Here is a 12,183-nt window from a genome sequence, read left to right as displayed (position 1 = left end):
ACAGCTCCACCGGGTAATGTCTAGAAAATTTCAGGTTTGCAGTGCATGTGTGAAAACAGCTTCAGTAGCAGTATAGACAATAAATGAATATGAGAAATGGAACAATTTAAAGATAGGACAATGAGAACACGAAAGCTCTCTAAGAAAATGTTATCAAATGAAGGTCTGTTGCCTTGTGTGTTGCTTGGGAACGCCTCTCTTAAAGTAGCCCTGTTCTCTTCCTGGTTTAGAATTAAACTAATGAGTACTTTGTGGTTAATTTCTGTGGTTTTCAGATCCTTACAGCCCAGATGAGTCCAAATGAGAGCTTCCTGCGGTACCTGACCTTGCCTCAGGATAATGACCTGGCTATTGATCTTCGTCAAACAGCTGTGGTGATCATGGCTCACCTGGACCGCTTGGCTTCTCCCTGCAGCCCTCCACACTGCAACTCCCCCACGTCACACAAGGTGACAACTCTTTTTTTATTTAATTTTTTTTTTTAAATTTTATATCATCTGGCAATAATTAGTTATCCTTTTTTTGCAGATCAATGATGCTACTCTTTCTCTCGGTTATTGCTTGAGTTATGTGCCTGTTTTTATCTTCTTTGTGCTATATATATCTTGGATGTGCACACTGTCCTGTTTACTGTACTTTATGATATGGTGGGATAAAAATCACTGATAAACATGGTCACTATCAGACTTAACGCAAAGTGTGAATACCTGAACGGCAGTTAATCAAATGTGAAAGGTTGACATGTGGAGAAATGACAATCGCCATATGACTTACTTTTGTTCCAGGGAACCTTGCAGGAGGTGATTGCCTGGGGCCTGTTGGGCTGGAAGCTTTACGCCAATGTTAATGGGCCCATTCATTGTAAAGCCCTGTCAAGCCTTGGAGTCTCACAAATTGTCTGTTCAGAAAAGGGCTTTCTCATCCTGTCCAGCAGTGGGGCTGTTTACACCCAAAACTACAAGAGCACAACCCTGGTCAGTTCTGTTGCGCCGGTGGTTTCTGTTTATTGATGAACCCTCTCTAATGAACTAGCTTTATTCAGGAAGCAAGTAGCTGATCCTTTTGTCTCTGTGTCTCCTGAAGTCTCTGAATCATTTTGTTGCAGGCTCCTTTGCTGATCCATGGTCTGAACTCCAGAAAGATAGTGAAACTAGCAGCTCATCCTGATGGGCAGCACTACTTGGCCCTGTCATCCAATGGGGAGGTGTTTTCATGGGGCTGTGGGGATGGAGGCCGCCTTGGACATGGAGACACCACGTAAGCAAGCCAAAAAATCCCTAGCTGATGTTTGATTTCCACAACGGTCAACCCACTAGCATATATGTACCCCCCAATACCCCACTTTTGCATTTCCACCTTGTCATCTAATGTACAATATGAAGCTACTTGGAAATTCTCAAGATTGAAACGACTTTTGCAATTGTGTAATAATTAAATTATTGATCAAACGGATGCTAAAATTATACATTATATCCCCAATCTAGGACATTATTAATGTGTCATGCTTTTACACCAAAGACATCTTCCACAGCTGCCACTGACTGCATTTTAAGCAAAAATGTAAACATCCAGCACGAACTGTTCCTTCTGAAAAAAGTCTGAAACAATGCTTTAAATGATTATTTAGAAATTATTTCATTAGAAAGATTCCTGAAAACCTTCTTGTATCAGCCAGAGGAATCTGCTACAGCTCCATTTTCACTTTATTTCAGGTATCTAGAGGAGCCTACAATGATTGCAGCCTTCAATGGGAAGCAGACAGGAAAGCATGTGGTACACATTGCCTGTGGGAGCACATACAGTGCTGCGATTACTGCTGATGGCGAACTCTATACATGGGGCAGAGGGAACTACGGTCGACTGGGCCATGGTAAGCTCCATCGGAATTGAACATAAATAACAACATCTTTGTCTGTTTTATCACTTAAAAGGAGTGTCTGGTTTCTAGGCTCCAGTGAGGACCAGACCACACCCATGCTGGTGACAGCGCTGAAGGGACTAAAGGTGGTGGATGTGGCATGTGGAAGTGGTGATGCACAAACACTTTCTTTGACAGAGAATGGTAAGAACAAGAGTCTTTTTGGCTTGACTTCTGACCATGAAGTCCATCAGCATCACCCATTCTGAAGTGTTAGTATTTTTATTCACCATCTCTGTGTGTTTCCACAGGTCAGGTGTGGTCCTGGGGGGACGGAGACTATGGTAAACTGGGCCGAGGAGGGAGTGATGGCTGCAAGACACCCAAACTTGTGGAAAAACTGCAGGACCTGGACATTGTGAAGGTGTGCTGCGGCAGCCAGTTCTCAGTGGCCCTCACCAAAGATGGCCAAGTGTACACATGGGGAAAGGGAGACAATCAACGCCTTGGTCATGGCACTGATGAGCATGTTCGCTACCCCAAGTTTCTGGATAGTCTACAGGGTGAGTTGACTATTATTTATAAAATAAAAATTAAAAAAAAAATCTTTAGAATACAAAGACTGATCTTTGTCTGTTATGTTTGCAATCAGGAAAGAAAGTTGTGGATATTGCTGTGGGCTCCACACACTGCCTTGCCCTCACTGACGACGGAGAGGTGCACAGTTGGGGCAGCAACGATAAGCTACAGCACTTTGATACACTCTTTTCTAACAAGAAGCAGCCAAAGGCACTGCCAGGGCTCAACTCCAAACACATCGTGGGAATCTCCTGTGGCCCAGGACAGGTGATCCATAACTGTCGTTGATGATTTTTCTATGCTTATAATGATAGACCAAAAACATTTAACACTCAGTGTTGTGTGTTGTCAGAGTTTCGCTTGGTCTTCGTGCTCGGAGTGGTCTGTTGGCCAGCGTGTGCCTTTCGTGGTGGACGTTTGCCCCATGACCTTTGAGCAGCTGGACCTGCTCCTGCGACAGGTCAGCGAGGGGATGGACGGCAGCTCCGACTGGCCTCCTCCACAGGAGAAGGAGTGCATGGTGGTCGCCACACTCAACCTGCTCAGGCTCCAGGTAGGCATTTTCTATTTGCAGCTTTAGATTTTATAAAAAAAATAAAGTTAAGCATGTCCTCACCTTTCTCTCTGTGTAGTTTTCCACACACAATGTGCCTAATAATTTCTGACAGACCAATTGGACTGCTGATAATAAACAGATATCTGTAAAACTTCAGCTCCACGCAGCCATAAGTAACCAGGTGGATCCAGAGGAGCTGGGAATGGGGCTGGGCAGCGTGCTGCTTAACAACCTCAAACAAACGGTGGTAGTACTCGCTAGCAATGCCGGGGTGCTCAATAGTGTTCAAGCAGCTGCCCAAGCAGTTCTCCAAAGTGGCTGGTCAGTGCTGCTGCCCACTGCTGAGGAAAGGGCTAGGACATTGTCATCGCTTCTTCCTAATGCTGGTGAGTGCAAATCAGAACATTGCTAACACTAATTAAACTCAAAAATGGACACTTAATAGTCCATTAACTCTGTGCATTTTATATGAAGGGGAAAGAAATCGTTGGGACTGGGGAGACTGAGGTTATCATTTTTTATTTATTTTTCCCAGCATCCGGAAATGAGATGAGTGTGAGCCCTGGACGTCGCTTCATGATCGACCTGTTGGTCAGCAGCTTAATGGCTGATGGAGGGTTGGAATCTGCACTGAATGCAGCAATCACCGCTGAGATACAGGTCAGTGAGTTTAATGCATGAGTCGTCACTCTTTTCTCACGTGATCTTCATGGCGACAATGCTTCGTCTGTTTGAATGATGTAGATAAAAATGTGTTCTTTGGTTGAGATTCAATTTGAATTCAATAAAATAATAAAATGTCTTTATGATTTGCTTTTTCAAGGATCTGGGCCATTGGACAAATGTATAAGCAGGGCTCTAGAGTGCGACCAAAATTTGTAAGGTTGCGACTAAGATTTTTCCCAGGTCGCACCGGTGCACCTAACGTCCTCTCATCCGCTGCCTCTCCACGAACGAAGCGAGGTCGTTTATATCGATATGGTTTAATGTTGCGTTACAGGACCCATTCTTTCTGGAAAACCGTGTTTGTGTTTGGATCTCTCCTCCGTGCAGCCCCCCCCCCCCCCCATTCACTCACACACAGCTCCTCTGCAACATGGAGAGACACAGCGCCGCTGGTCCAAACTGCTGACATGTGTCTACAGTTTTAATTGTTATTAACACAGCTGTATATTGTTAAGTATGAGAGGGAAACCTGTATTGATACCAGTGTTTCCAGTGTTTCCGCTGGTAACAATGTTTTTCAATTAAATTTTATTTATAGTATCAAATCATAACAAGAGTTATCTCGAGACACTTTACAGATAGAGTAGGTCTAGACCACACTCAATTACAGTAATTCCCTCAAGAGCAAGCATTAGCAGTGGCTATTGCGTCAGTGGCGAGGAGAAACTCCCTTTTATGAAGAAACCTCGGCAGACCCAGACTCTTGGTAGGCGGTGTCTGACGGTGCCGGTTGGGGGTGTGATAAACAGTGGCAATAATAGTCATAATAAATTGTTAAAAGTTTGAGTAATGGCGTGTGAGACAGAGCCTGCTGGACCTGGGTGAGAGATGTGACCCATGGCCAGAATATCATAGTTCATAAAAATGCAGCGCAGTGATGATACAGACATTTCATAGCCTACACAAGACGTGTGTAACGCTGCTGATCCGCCAAAGCACATTCGACCCGTGCTGGACCCGTTCATAATGAGTCAGCAGTCCCTCTGTGAGTAGCATACGCTTCAGTCCATCGTACTCCCCCTCTCTATCTCTATCTCCCTATGTTTTTTTTGATATGAAAGGGTAGAGAGGGGGGGGGAATGACATGCAGGAAAGGGCCGCAGGTCTGAGTCACATATATACACACACACACACACACACACACACACACACACACACACACCAACTGAGGTATCCTGGCGTCCTCTTTCTCTTTTAATCAGTCTGATATTGTTGTTGAAAACAAGTGAAGGAGCTTTCAGAGAGAGAGAGAGAGAGATTTCTTTTTATATATATCCTAGGCTATTTATTTCAGATAACATTCATTAACATGTCTTGCAGCTGTATATTTTCAAACTGGTAAAGGAAACCCTGTCTTTGCATTTTTTTTTAATCACAGTCTGTTTTAATAAAAGAGCTTGTGAATAGTGGCTTTGACTTAAAACTGAACAATTAGCCCACTTTGTAAAAAAATACAGAGCTATATATTGTTAACTCGCGTTAACGGCGACGCAAGGAAAAATTTGGGAGCACCTAAATGATAAGTTAAACCCTGCTAAATGCCAAAGTCTCAGGCTAAACTTTAAGATAGATTGTATTTCATCATCATTAATGATTAGAATATCCTGCATCCACGTCCCTGAACTCCTGAAATAACCCTCTCACTGGATACAGGAATCACTTTGTATTTTGTTTCATTCCAGGACATTGAAGCCAAGAAGGAGGCTCAGAAAGAGAAGGAGATTGATGAGCAAGAGGCCAATGCTTCCACCATGCACCGCTGTCGTGCCATGCTGGACAAAGACCTTATCAACACAGGCATCTATGAGTCAGCGGGAAAGCAAAGCCTGCCTCTGGTGCAGCTTGTACAGCAGCTGTTGAGGTACCTACTCTTTGCCTGAATCATGCTACATCCATGCCACTATACAGGTTAACTCCTTGCTGTCTGCTAGCAAATTCACACATTTGATCTCTGCAGGAACATCGCCTCCCAGACCATCGCAAGGCTGAAGGATGTTGCTCGGCGTATCTCCAACTATTTAGAGGCGGAGCATGTCAGCAAGGAACGCTCTGCATCTCTTGACCTGCTGCTGCGCTTCCAGAGGCTGCTGGTTAGCAAGCTCTACCTAGGTGTCAATGGCACAGAGAACGTTAATGGATACAGTAAGTCATGCATTTCAACCCAAAATGTTTGTCCTATTCTAAAAAAAAAAAAAAAAAAAAAAAAAGAGCTCTTGGTGGGTAGTATTTAATCTCTCTGTTGTTATCGCAGATCCCGAGCTTCTGGGTGTTGGTTCCCTGTTAAAAAAGTACATCGCCCTGCTGTGTACTCACATTGGAGACATCCTCCCAGTGGCAACAAGTATTGCCTCTACTGGTTGCCGCCACTTTGCTGAAGTCTCTCGTGTTATTGAAGGAGATCTAACTGGTAATCCCTTTCTCAGAAAGTGCTGAGTGTTTTAAGTGCAGCATGAATTGCATGCAGACCTTTTAAGGAACTTGTGAGACAGTTATGCCTCACTGTTTCTTCTTTAATAGGGGTGCTGCTGCCTGAGTTGGTGGTTTCCATCGTCCTCCTCCTCACCATTGATGCAGGTCTAATGCAGGAGACTGGTTCTATCCCTCTCCTGGCTGGACTCCTGGAGCACCTCGACCGTTTCAACCAACTGGCCCCAGGACACGAGAGGGACGATAATGAGGATCTGGCTTGGCCAGGCATTATGGGTATTATACCAATTCTGTCTTACAATGTCACTGATGTGAACTTAAAAGAATCCTAAATTTGAGGTAAAGATTAGAAGATGGTTTAGAATGTAACTAGCTCTTTTTCTGCTGTGGCAGGATCCTTCTTCACAGGACAAAGTTCCAAGAACAATGAGGAGGTTTCCCTCATTCGCAAGGCTGACCTAGAGAACCACAACAAAGATGGCGGTTTCTGGACAGTCATTGACGGAAAGGTCTATGACATCAAGGACTTCCAGGCTCAGTCCCAGTCGCTAGCAGGAAACAGTGTCCTAGGTGAGGTTAATAATAATAAATATATTTTTGGAATGAAATGTGACATAATTAGTCCGAATGAATTAGAGAAGTAACAAAGTATCTCTTTTTACAGCCCAGTTTGCAGGAGAGGACCCAGTGGTTGCTTTGGAAGCTGCACTGCAGTTTGAGGACACCAGGGAGTCAATGCAGGCCTTTTGTGTTGGCCAGTATATGGAGGTATCAATCCAAATTTTCTGACTTAATTCCATTCTTAATAATTGGTCCCAGTCCTTGATATTTGATGTTTTATCATTGACAGCCTAACCAGGAGACAGTCACCACTCCAGACCTCAGCAGTCTCTCCTCCCCACTCATTGACACAGAGAGGAATCTGGGGCTACTGCTGGGACTCCACGCCTCCTACCTGGCCAAGAGCACCCCCCTGTCCCCCATGGAGATTGAATGTGCCAGTGGGTTCACTGAGTTTTAAAGCTACTTGGTTTGAAAATCAAGATGTCTTTCACAAGCTCTGCGTTATAGTTGGTTTCAATTTTAACATCAATTTTTTTCTCTTCTTGCACAGAATGGCTCCAGTCTTCTATATTCTCTGGGGGCCTGCAGACCAGTCAGATCCACTATAACTACAATGAAGAAAAGGATGAAGACCACTGCAGCTCCCTGGGTACAACCACTCCAGACAAAGCCAAACTCTATTCTCGAAGAATAACCCTCAGCGACCACGCACAGCCTTTCCTGCAGGCTATTGCGGACAACAACACTCAGGACCACACTGTGAAGGTGCAGGCAACAACAACAACAATGACTCAAGACCGAACAGAATAGCTAGACGGTATCCATGAAGCTGAAGGATGTAGTCATGCTTTCATCTTTTTGTTGTTTTGTCGTTAAATTATAGGACTTCCTATGCCAAATAGAGCGTTGCTGTAAGCAGTACCATCTTATTACACCCATCACCTTCCCTCCGGAACACCCTGTGGAGGAAGTTGGCCGCCTGCTGCTCTGCTGCCTGCTCAAACATCAAGACCTCGGTAACCTAGCAACTGGTCTCAGACAGGCTGTTTGAGGAGGGATTGAGAGCTAATTTTGGCTCACTTTGCCTTTTGAAATGTTTTTTTTTTTTTATTGTTAAATCTCTTCCTTTCTGCACTTTCACAATCTCCAACAATTTTATATCTTCTCATCATTAATGATTTGCACTTGTAGTACAGAAATTTAGTGTAATCTCTCTTCCTGTCACAGGTCACATTGCTCTTTCACTTGTCAGTCAATGTGCCTTGGGTGTGGACCAAGGGAAACAGAGGTCCCTCCCTAAATCTGTGATTGACGTGTGCCGCATGGTCTACCAGGCAAAGTGTTCTTTAATCAAGGTATGATTACTGCTTGTAGCTTGTGTACTGTAATAGATAGGCATCATGATAACAAAAGACTTGTATTAATTCCTCAGTGCAGAATGTTGTGCAAGTAATTTGTGACACAAAGAGCAAAGAGAGAGGAATGGGGCTTTTAATGAAGTGTTTTCTTTGTCCCACTTATTTTAGACCCATCAGGAACAAGGTCGCTCTTACAAGGAGGTGTGTGCCCCTGTCATCGAGCGTCTGCGCTTCCTGTTTAATGAGCTGCGTCCAGCTGTAAGCAATGACCTGTCTATAGTGTCCAAACTGAAGCTGCTGAGCTCTCAGCCCCGCTGGAGGAGGATCGCCCAGAAACTCATCAGGGACCGCAGGAAAAAAAGAGGTGGCCTATTTAAAAACCTACTACACAGTGACAGGGTTTCATTTTCTTCACATGCAACCTGTTTCTGAATTTTAATGCATTCTTTTATTTTTTTAGTGCCTAAGAAGTCAGAGTCTTCTGACATTGAAGAGCCAAAGCTGGAGAATGAAGGGACCATTGAAGAGGAACAAAATGTCCATATCAGCCCCACACCTGCTGACAGGAAATCATCCACTAGCAAGACATCCAAGGTACCTTAATGAGACATAATTATTGGAATATTTCACAAAATAAAAAAAATTGATAAGTTCCATAGATGCTTTTTTTTTTTAAATCAATTTATTTGTTTATGATCTTAAAACTATCTTCTTGTTAATGATTTATTGGCCAATTTTTTACAATATACTGTAAATACATGAGGCCTCATTGGAATGCAGACTGGTATTGAATCTTTTGTCAGAAAATGATAAAAATAGATAACCTTGTTGCTTGAGACACAGTATAACAAGTATAGTATATTGTATATATTTTGATAGGTTAGTTTGCAGACAACACAATGACTATGGTTGTCCAGTTTGACATTGCTATATTGTTTTTATTACTTTACAGCAGGACAAGTGGCATCCGCTTCTTAACACTGTGGCCAATGTCCAAAGGTACCGGTGGCTGAAACACAGTGTTCAGGGTATCTTTTCTCAGTCCAGCCTTATGGCCACCATAGTGGAGTTCGCACTGAAAGAGGAGCCTCTGGATGTAGAGAAGATGAGGAAATGTCTCCTCAAACAGGTGATTGTTAACAACAGATCATCACTGGTTTCATAAGTAGCCATGGTGATAAAGTAGAAAGCAAATAAAGGGAAAGCAAGATGTGTATAATTCACTCTGAACTTGTAAAGAGGTAAAAAAAATAAAATAAAATAAAAACCATGGCAGTTAATTCTGTTTTTTATTATAGCTGGAGAGGGCTGAGGTGAGACTTGAGGGCATCGACACCATGCTGAAGTTGGCCTCCAAAAGCTTCCTGTTGCCGTCTGTGCAGTATGCAATGCTCTGTGGCTGGCAAAGGGTCATACCTGAAGGGACCAACATTGGGTAAGTCAACAGTTTTAGATCTATGGTAAAAGAAAAAAAGTCATTAAAAAACTTCCCTGAATCTTGTCAAGTGAATTGATATCTTAATTGGTGCATTCAAATATGATCATTCAGTGGACATCATGCAATCAGTTTCTGTGATTTTGTGTAACTGCTAAAGCAAAAAAATACAAAATGTAATCATGGCATCTGTTTTAGCCACAGGGTACCAAGCCTTCTAACCTTTCAAATATCCCTTTCAGAGAGCCCCTGTCTGACTGCCTGAAGGATGTGGATCTGATCCCTCCCTTCAACCGCATGCTCTTGGAGGTGACCTTTGGCAAGTTGTATTCCTGGGCCATCCAGAATGTTCGCAACATCCTGCTTGAGGCCAGCGCCCGCTTCAAAGAGCTCGGTGAGTGGCGTGATTGTATGTTTGGTTCATCTCAGAAAACTAAACTGACAGGCAGTGGAACGTATATCTGTGGGGATTCATACATGCACAGGAAGCCAAAACTTTTGGAAGTCCTAGACAAGAAATGAGAGGGACGTTTACCCAGAGTTGTGGTTATGCTGTGACATATGTTATAATGTTCAGACCTGTTATACACACAAACTAATTTGCCTGTTCTTGTAACCAGGTGTGCAGCCGGTTCCCTTGCAGACCATCACCAATGAGAACCCAGCGGGACCAAGTCTTGGCACCATTCCGCAAGCCCGCTTTCTTCTGGCCATGATACACATGCTGTCCCTGAAACACGGGTCCAACAGCCTCAGTCTCTTACTAAATTCTGGCATATTGGCGCTCACACAAAGTATACTCAGGCTCATAGGTGAGTACTGTCCAGTAAAATGCATACATGCTACCCAGAATGGAAGTACACCTGTACAGTGTTTGATGTATCTTCTATTGTTGTATTTCCAGGGCCCAGCACAGACAGCAGTGAGGAGGACCTTAGTTTATGTGCACACGGAGGCTCAGCCACAGTACTGGAGGAGTCCAGAAAAGAGGCTGCCCCCACCCCCCTCCCTGCCTCAGGCCCTGAGCTGGCTGCCATGATGAAGATAGGCACCAGGGTAATGAGGGGAGTCGACTGGAAATGGGGAGATCAGGTACCTGAATCCATTTCACAGACTTGTTAGTTGATGGATTACTGCTTTGTAATTACCAACTAAACATACAAATAGAAGCCTGGTGTTTAGTATTTGACCCTGTGTATTGTCTGTCCAGGACGGCCCAGCACCAGGTCTTGGTCGGGTAATTGGGGAGCTGGGAGAGGATGGCTGGATCAGGGTCCAATGGGATACTAGCAGCACCAACTCATACAGAATGGGCAAAGAGGGCAAATATGACCTTAAGTTGGCAGAACCCCCACCAGCTGCACAGCCCCCGACTGAGGACTCCGACACAGAGGATGACACGGGTCAGTTCACAATACTGCCTCAGTACAAATCACCACGGCTACAAGCAAAGTGTGAGGGTCAAATAATAACATTTACAATGTCCTCTCTTCATTACAGAAGTGGAGCTGATGGAGAAGAGCAGCCACCCGACAGCTATGATGCTAAACAGCACAGTCAACCTGCTGAAGACACTGTCTCTAACAGCTGGGATCTATGCAGAGGTGTTACAAACAGATGCTACACGGACCCTCTGTGGGCTACTGAGGATGCTTGTGGAGAGTGGAGCTAATGATAAGTCAGGTAGCTGAACCGTCATGTTGATAAAGAGCATTTATATATTTTTACATGACACGTTGTTGGCTGTTATCTTTTTCTAAAAGACCCATCTTTGTTGTCAGGGTGTCACTCCCACCGGCTGGTCTCTCGGGAACAGCACAGGAGCTGGTCTACACTGGGCTTCATACGCAGCATTGCTCTCATGCCCCAAATGTGCAGCACGCTCAGCACCTCTGCATGGATTAGCCTGCTGATCCGAATTGTTGAGGGACACCAGTCCTTCAATGCCATCACTCTGCAGAGACAGGTGGGATAATTACCATGTGTTAGATGTGCTGCTAGGAAAGTATGTTATTAGGTAGAACCACAGAGAAGTAGACTTGTGTATTGTTCTGCAAAGTTATTTGTCATTTGCCAAACATTTCTGGAACGCAACCAACTTTGTGAAAGTAACACTTGTCTTGTGCATGCTGTGTGTTTGTGTCCAGATCCTGGCGCTACGTCTCCTGCAGGCAGTCTTGCCCTCATGGGACAAGACGGAGCGCTCTCAGGACATGAAGTTCCTGGTGGAGAAGTTGTTTAACTTTCTGGGAAGCCTACTAAGCACCTGCTCCTCAGATCTGCCACTTCTCAGAGGTACGGTCTTGAATCATACTCGAGCTCTCACTGAAAATGTGATGTTTATTTTTTACATATTGTTAAATTGCTACTTCCTCTGCACAGAGGGTTCCCTGCGAAGGAGGAAATCCCGCCCTCAGGCGTCTCTTACAGCCACTCACAGCAGCACACTGGCTGAGGAGATTGTTTCCGTTCTGCGCACTCTGCACTCTCTTGGCCATTGGAACAGCATGATAAATGATTACATCAACACTCAGCTGAGCTCCATTGGAGATGTTATGGCAGGCTGTCAGTCTAAAGCAGTAAGAAAAAATTGCACTATTATGGTTTCAATTATTTTGTTTTTTAAATGGTAACTTTCATTCTTGCTTAATTGATAAAAAATGGTGATTGGAAATGTCTC

The 12,183-nt window shown here is 44.1% G+C and overlaps 1 protein-coding gene across 2 annotated transcripts in view; it reads left to right on the top strand.

Moving 5' to 3' along the window:
• Positions 1-12,183, top strand: part of herc2 (HECT and RLD domain containing E3 ubiquitin protein ligase 2) — a 55,292-nt gene that overhangs the window by 10,889 nt on the left and 32,220 nt on the right. Inside the window, exons 10-41 of one of the 2 annotated variants that reach the window (XM_028588280.1) lie at positions 276-449; positions 786-974; positions 1,106-1,257; positions 1,713-1,870; positions 1,949-2,062; positions 2,170-2,421; positions 2,511-2,704; positions 2,790-2,990; positions 3,151-3,379; positions 3,529-3,653; positions 5,402-5,580; positions 5,677-5,861; positions 5,971-6,126; positions 6,237-6,422; positions 6,540-6,716; positions 6,811-6,914; positions 6,997-7,147; positions 7,261-7,475; positions 7,594-7,726; positions 7,938-8,065; positions 8,237-8,432; positions 8,529-8,662; positions 9,021-9,197; positions 9,367-9,503; positions 9,746-9,897; positions 10,124-10,315; positions 10,408-10,595; positions 10,714-10,906; positions 11,004-11,186; positions 11,285-11,469; positions 11,651-11,798; positions 11,886-12,082. In XM_028588280.1, coding sequence (XP_028444081.1) covers positions 276-449; positions 786-974; positions 1,106-1,257; positions 1,713-1,870; positions 1,949-2,062; positions 2,170-2,421; positions 2,511-2,704; positions 2,790-2,990; positions 3,151-3,379; positions 3,529-3,653; positions 5,402-5,580; positions 5,677-5,861; positions 5,971-6,126; positions 6,237-6,422; positions 6,540-6,716; positions 6,811-6,914; positions 6,997-7,147; positions 7,261-7,475; positions 7,594-7,726; positions 7,938-8,065; positions 8,237-8,432; positions 8,529-8,662; positions 9,021-9,197; positions 9,367-9,503; positions 9,746-9,897; positions 10,124-10,315; positions 10,408-10,595; positions 10,714-10,906; positions 11,004-11,186; positions 11,285-11,469; positions 11,651-11,798; positions 11,886-12,082 — 5,484 coding nt within the window. The remainder of the gene's footprint in view (positions 1-275; positions 450-785; positions 975-1,105; positions 1,258-1,712; positions 1,871-1,948; positions 2,063-2,169; positions 2,422-2,510; positions 2,705-2,789; positions 2,991-3,150; positions 3,380-3,528; positions 3,654-5,401; positions 5,581-5,676; positions 5,862-5,970; positions 6,127-6,236; positions 6,423-6,539; positions 6,717-6,810; positions 6,915-6,996; positions 7,148-7,260; positions 7,476-7,593; positions 7,727-7,937; positions 8,066-8,236; positions 8,433-8,528; positions 8,663-9,020; positions 9,198-9,366; positions 9,504-9,745; positions 9,898-10,123; positions 10,316-10,407; positions 10,596-10,713; positions 10,907-11,003; positions 11,187-11,284; positions 11,470-11,650; positions 11,799-11,885; positions 12,083-12,183) is intronic. The other variant, XM_028588281.1, reaches the window with a different exon arrangement.

Source organism: Perca flavescens, chromosome 9, assembly GCF_004354835.1.
Source record: "Perca flavescens isolate YP-PL-M2 chromosome 9, PFLA_1.0, whole genome shotgun sequence".
Classification (NCBI taxonomy): Eukaryota; Metazoa; Chordata; class Actinopteri; order Perciformes; family Percidae; genus Perca; species Perca flavescens.
Note: the sequence above shows the minus strand (reverse complement) of the source record. Positions and strands in the feature narration are given on the sequence as shown.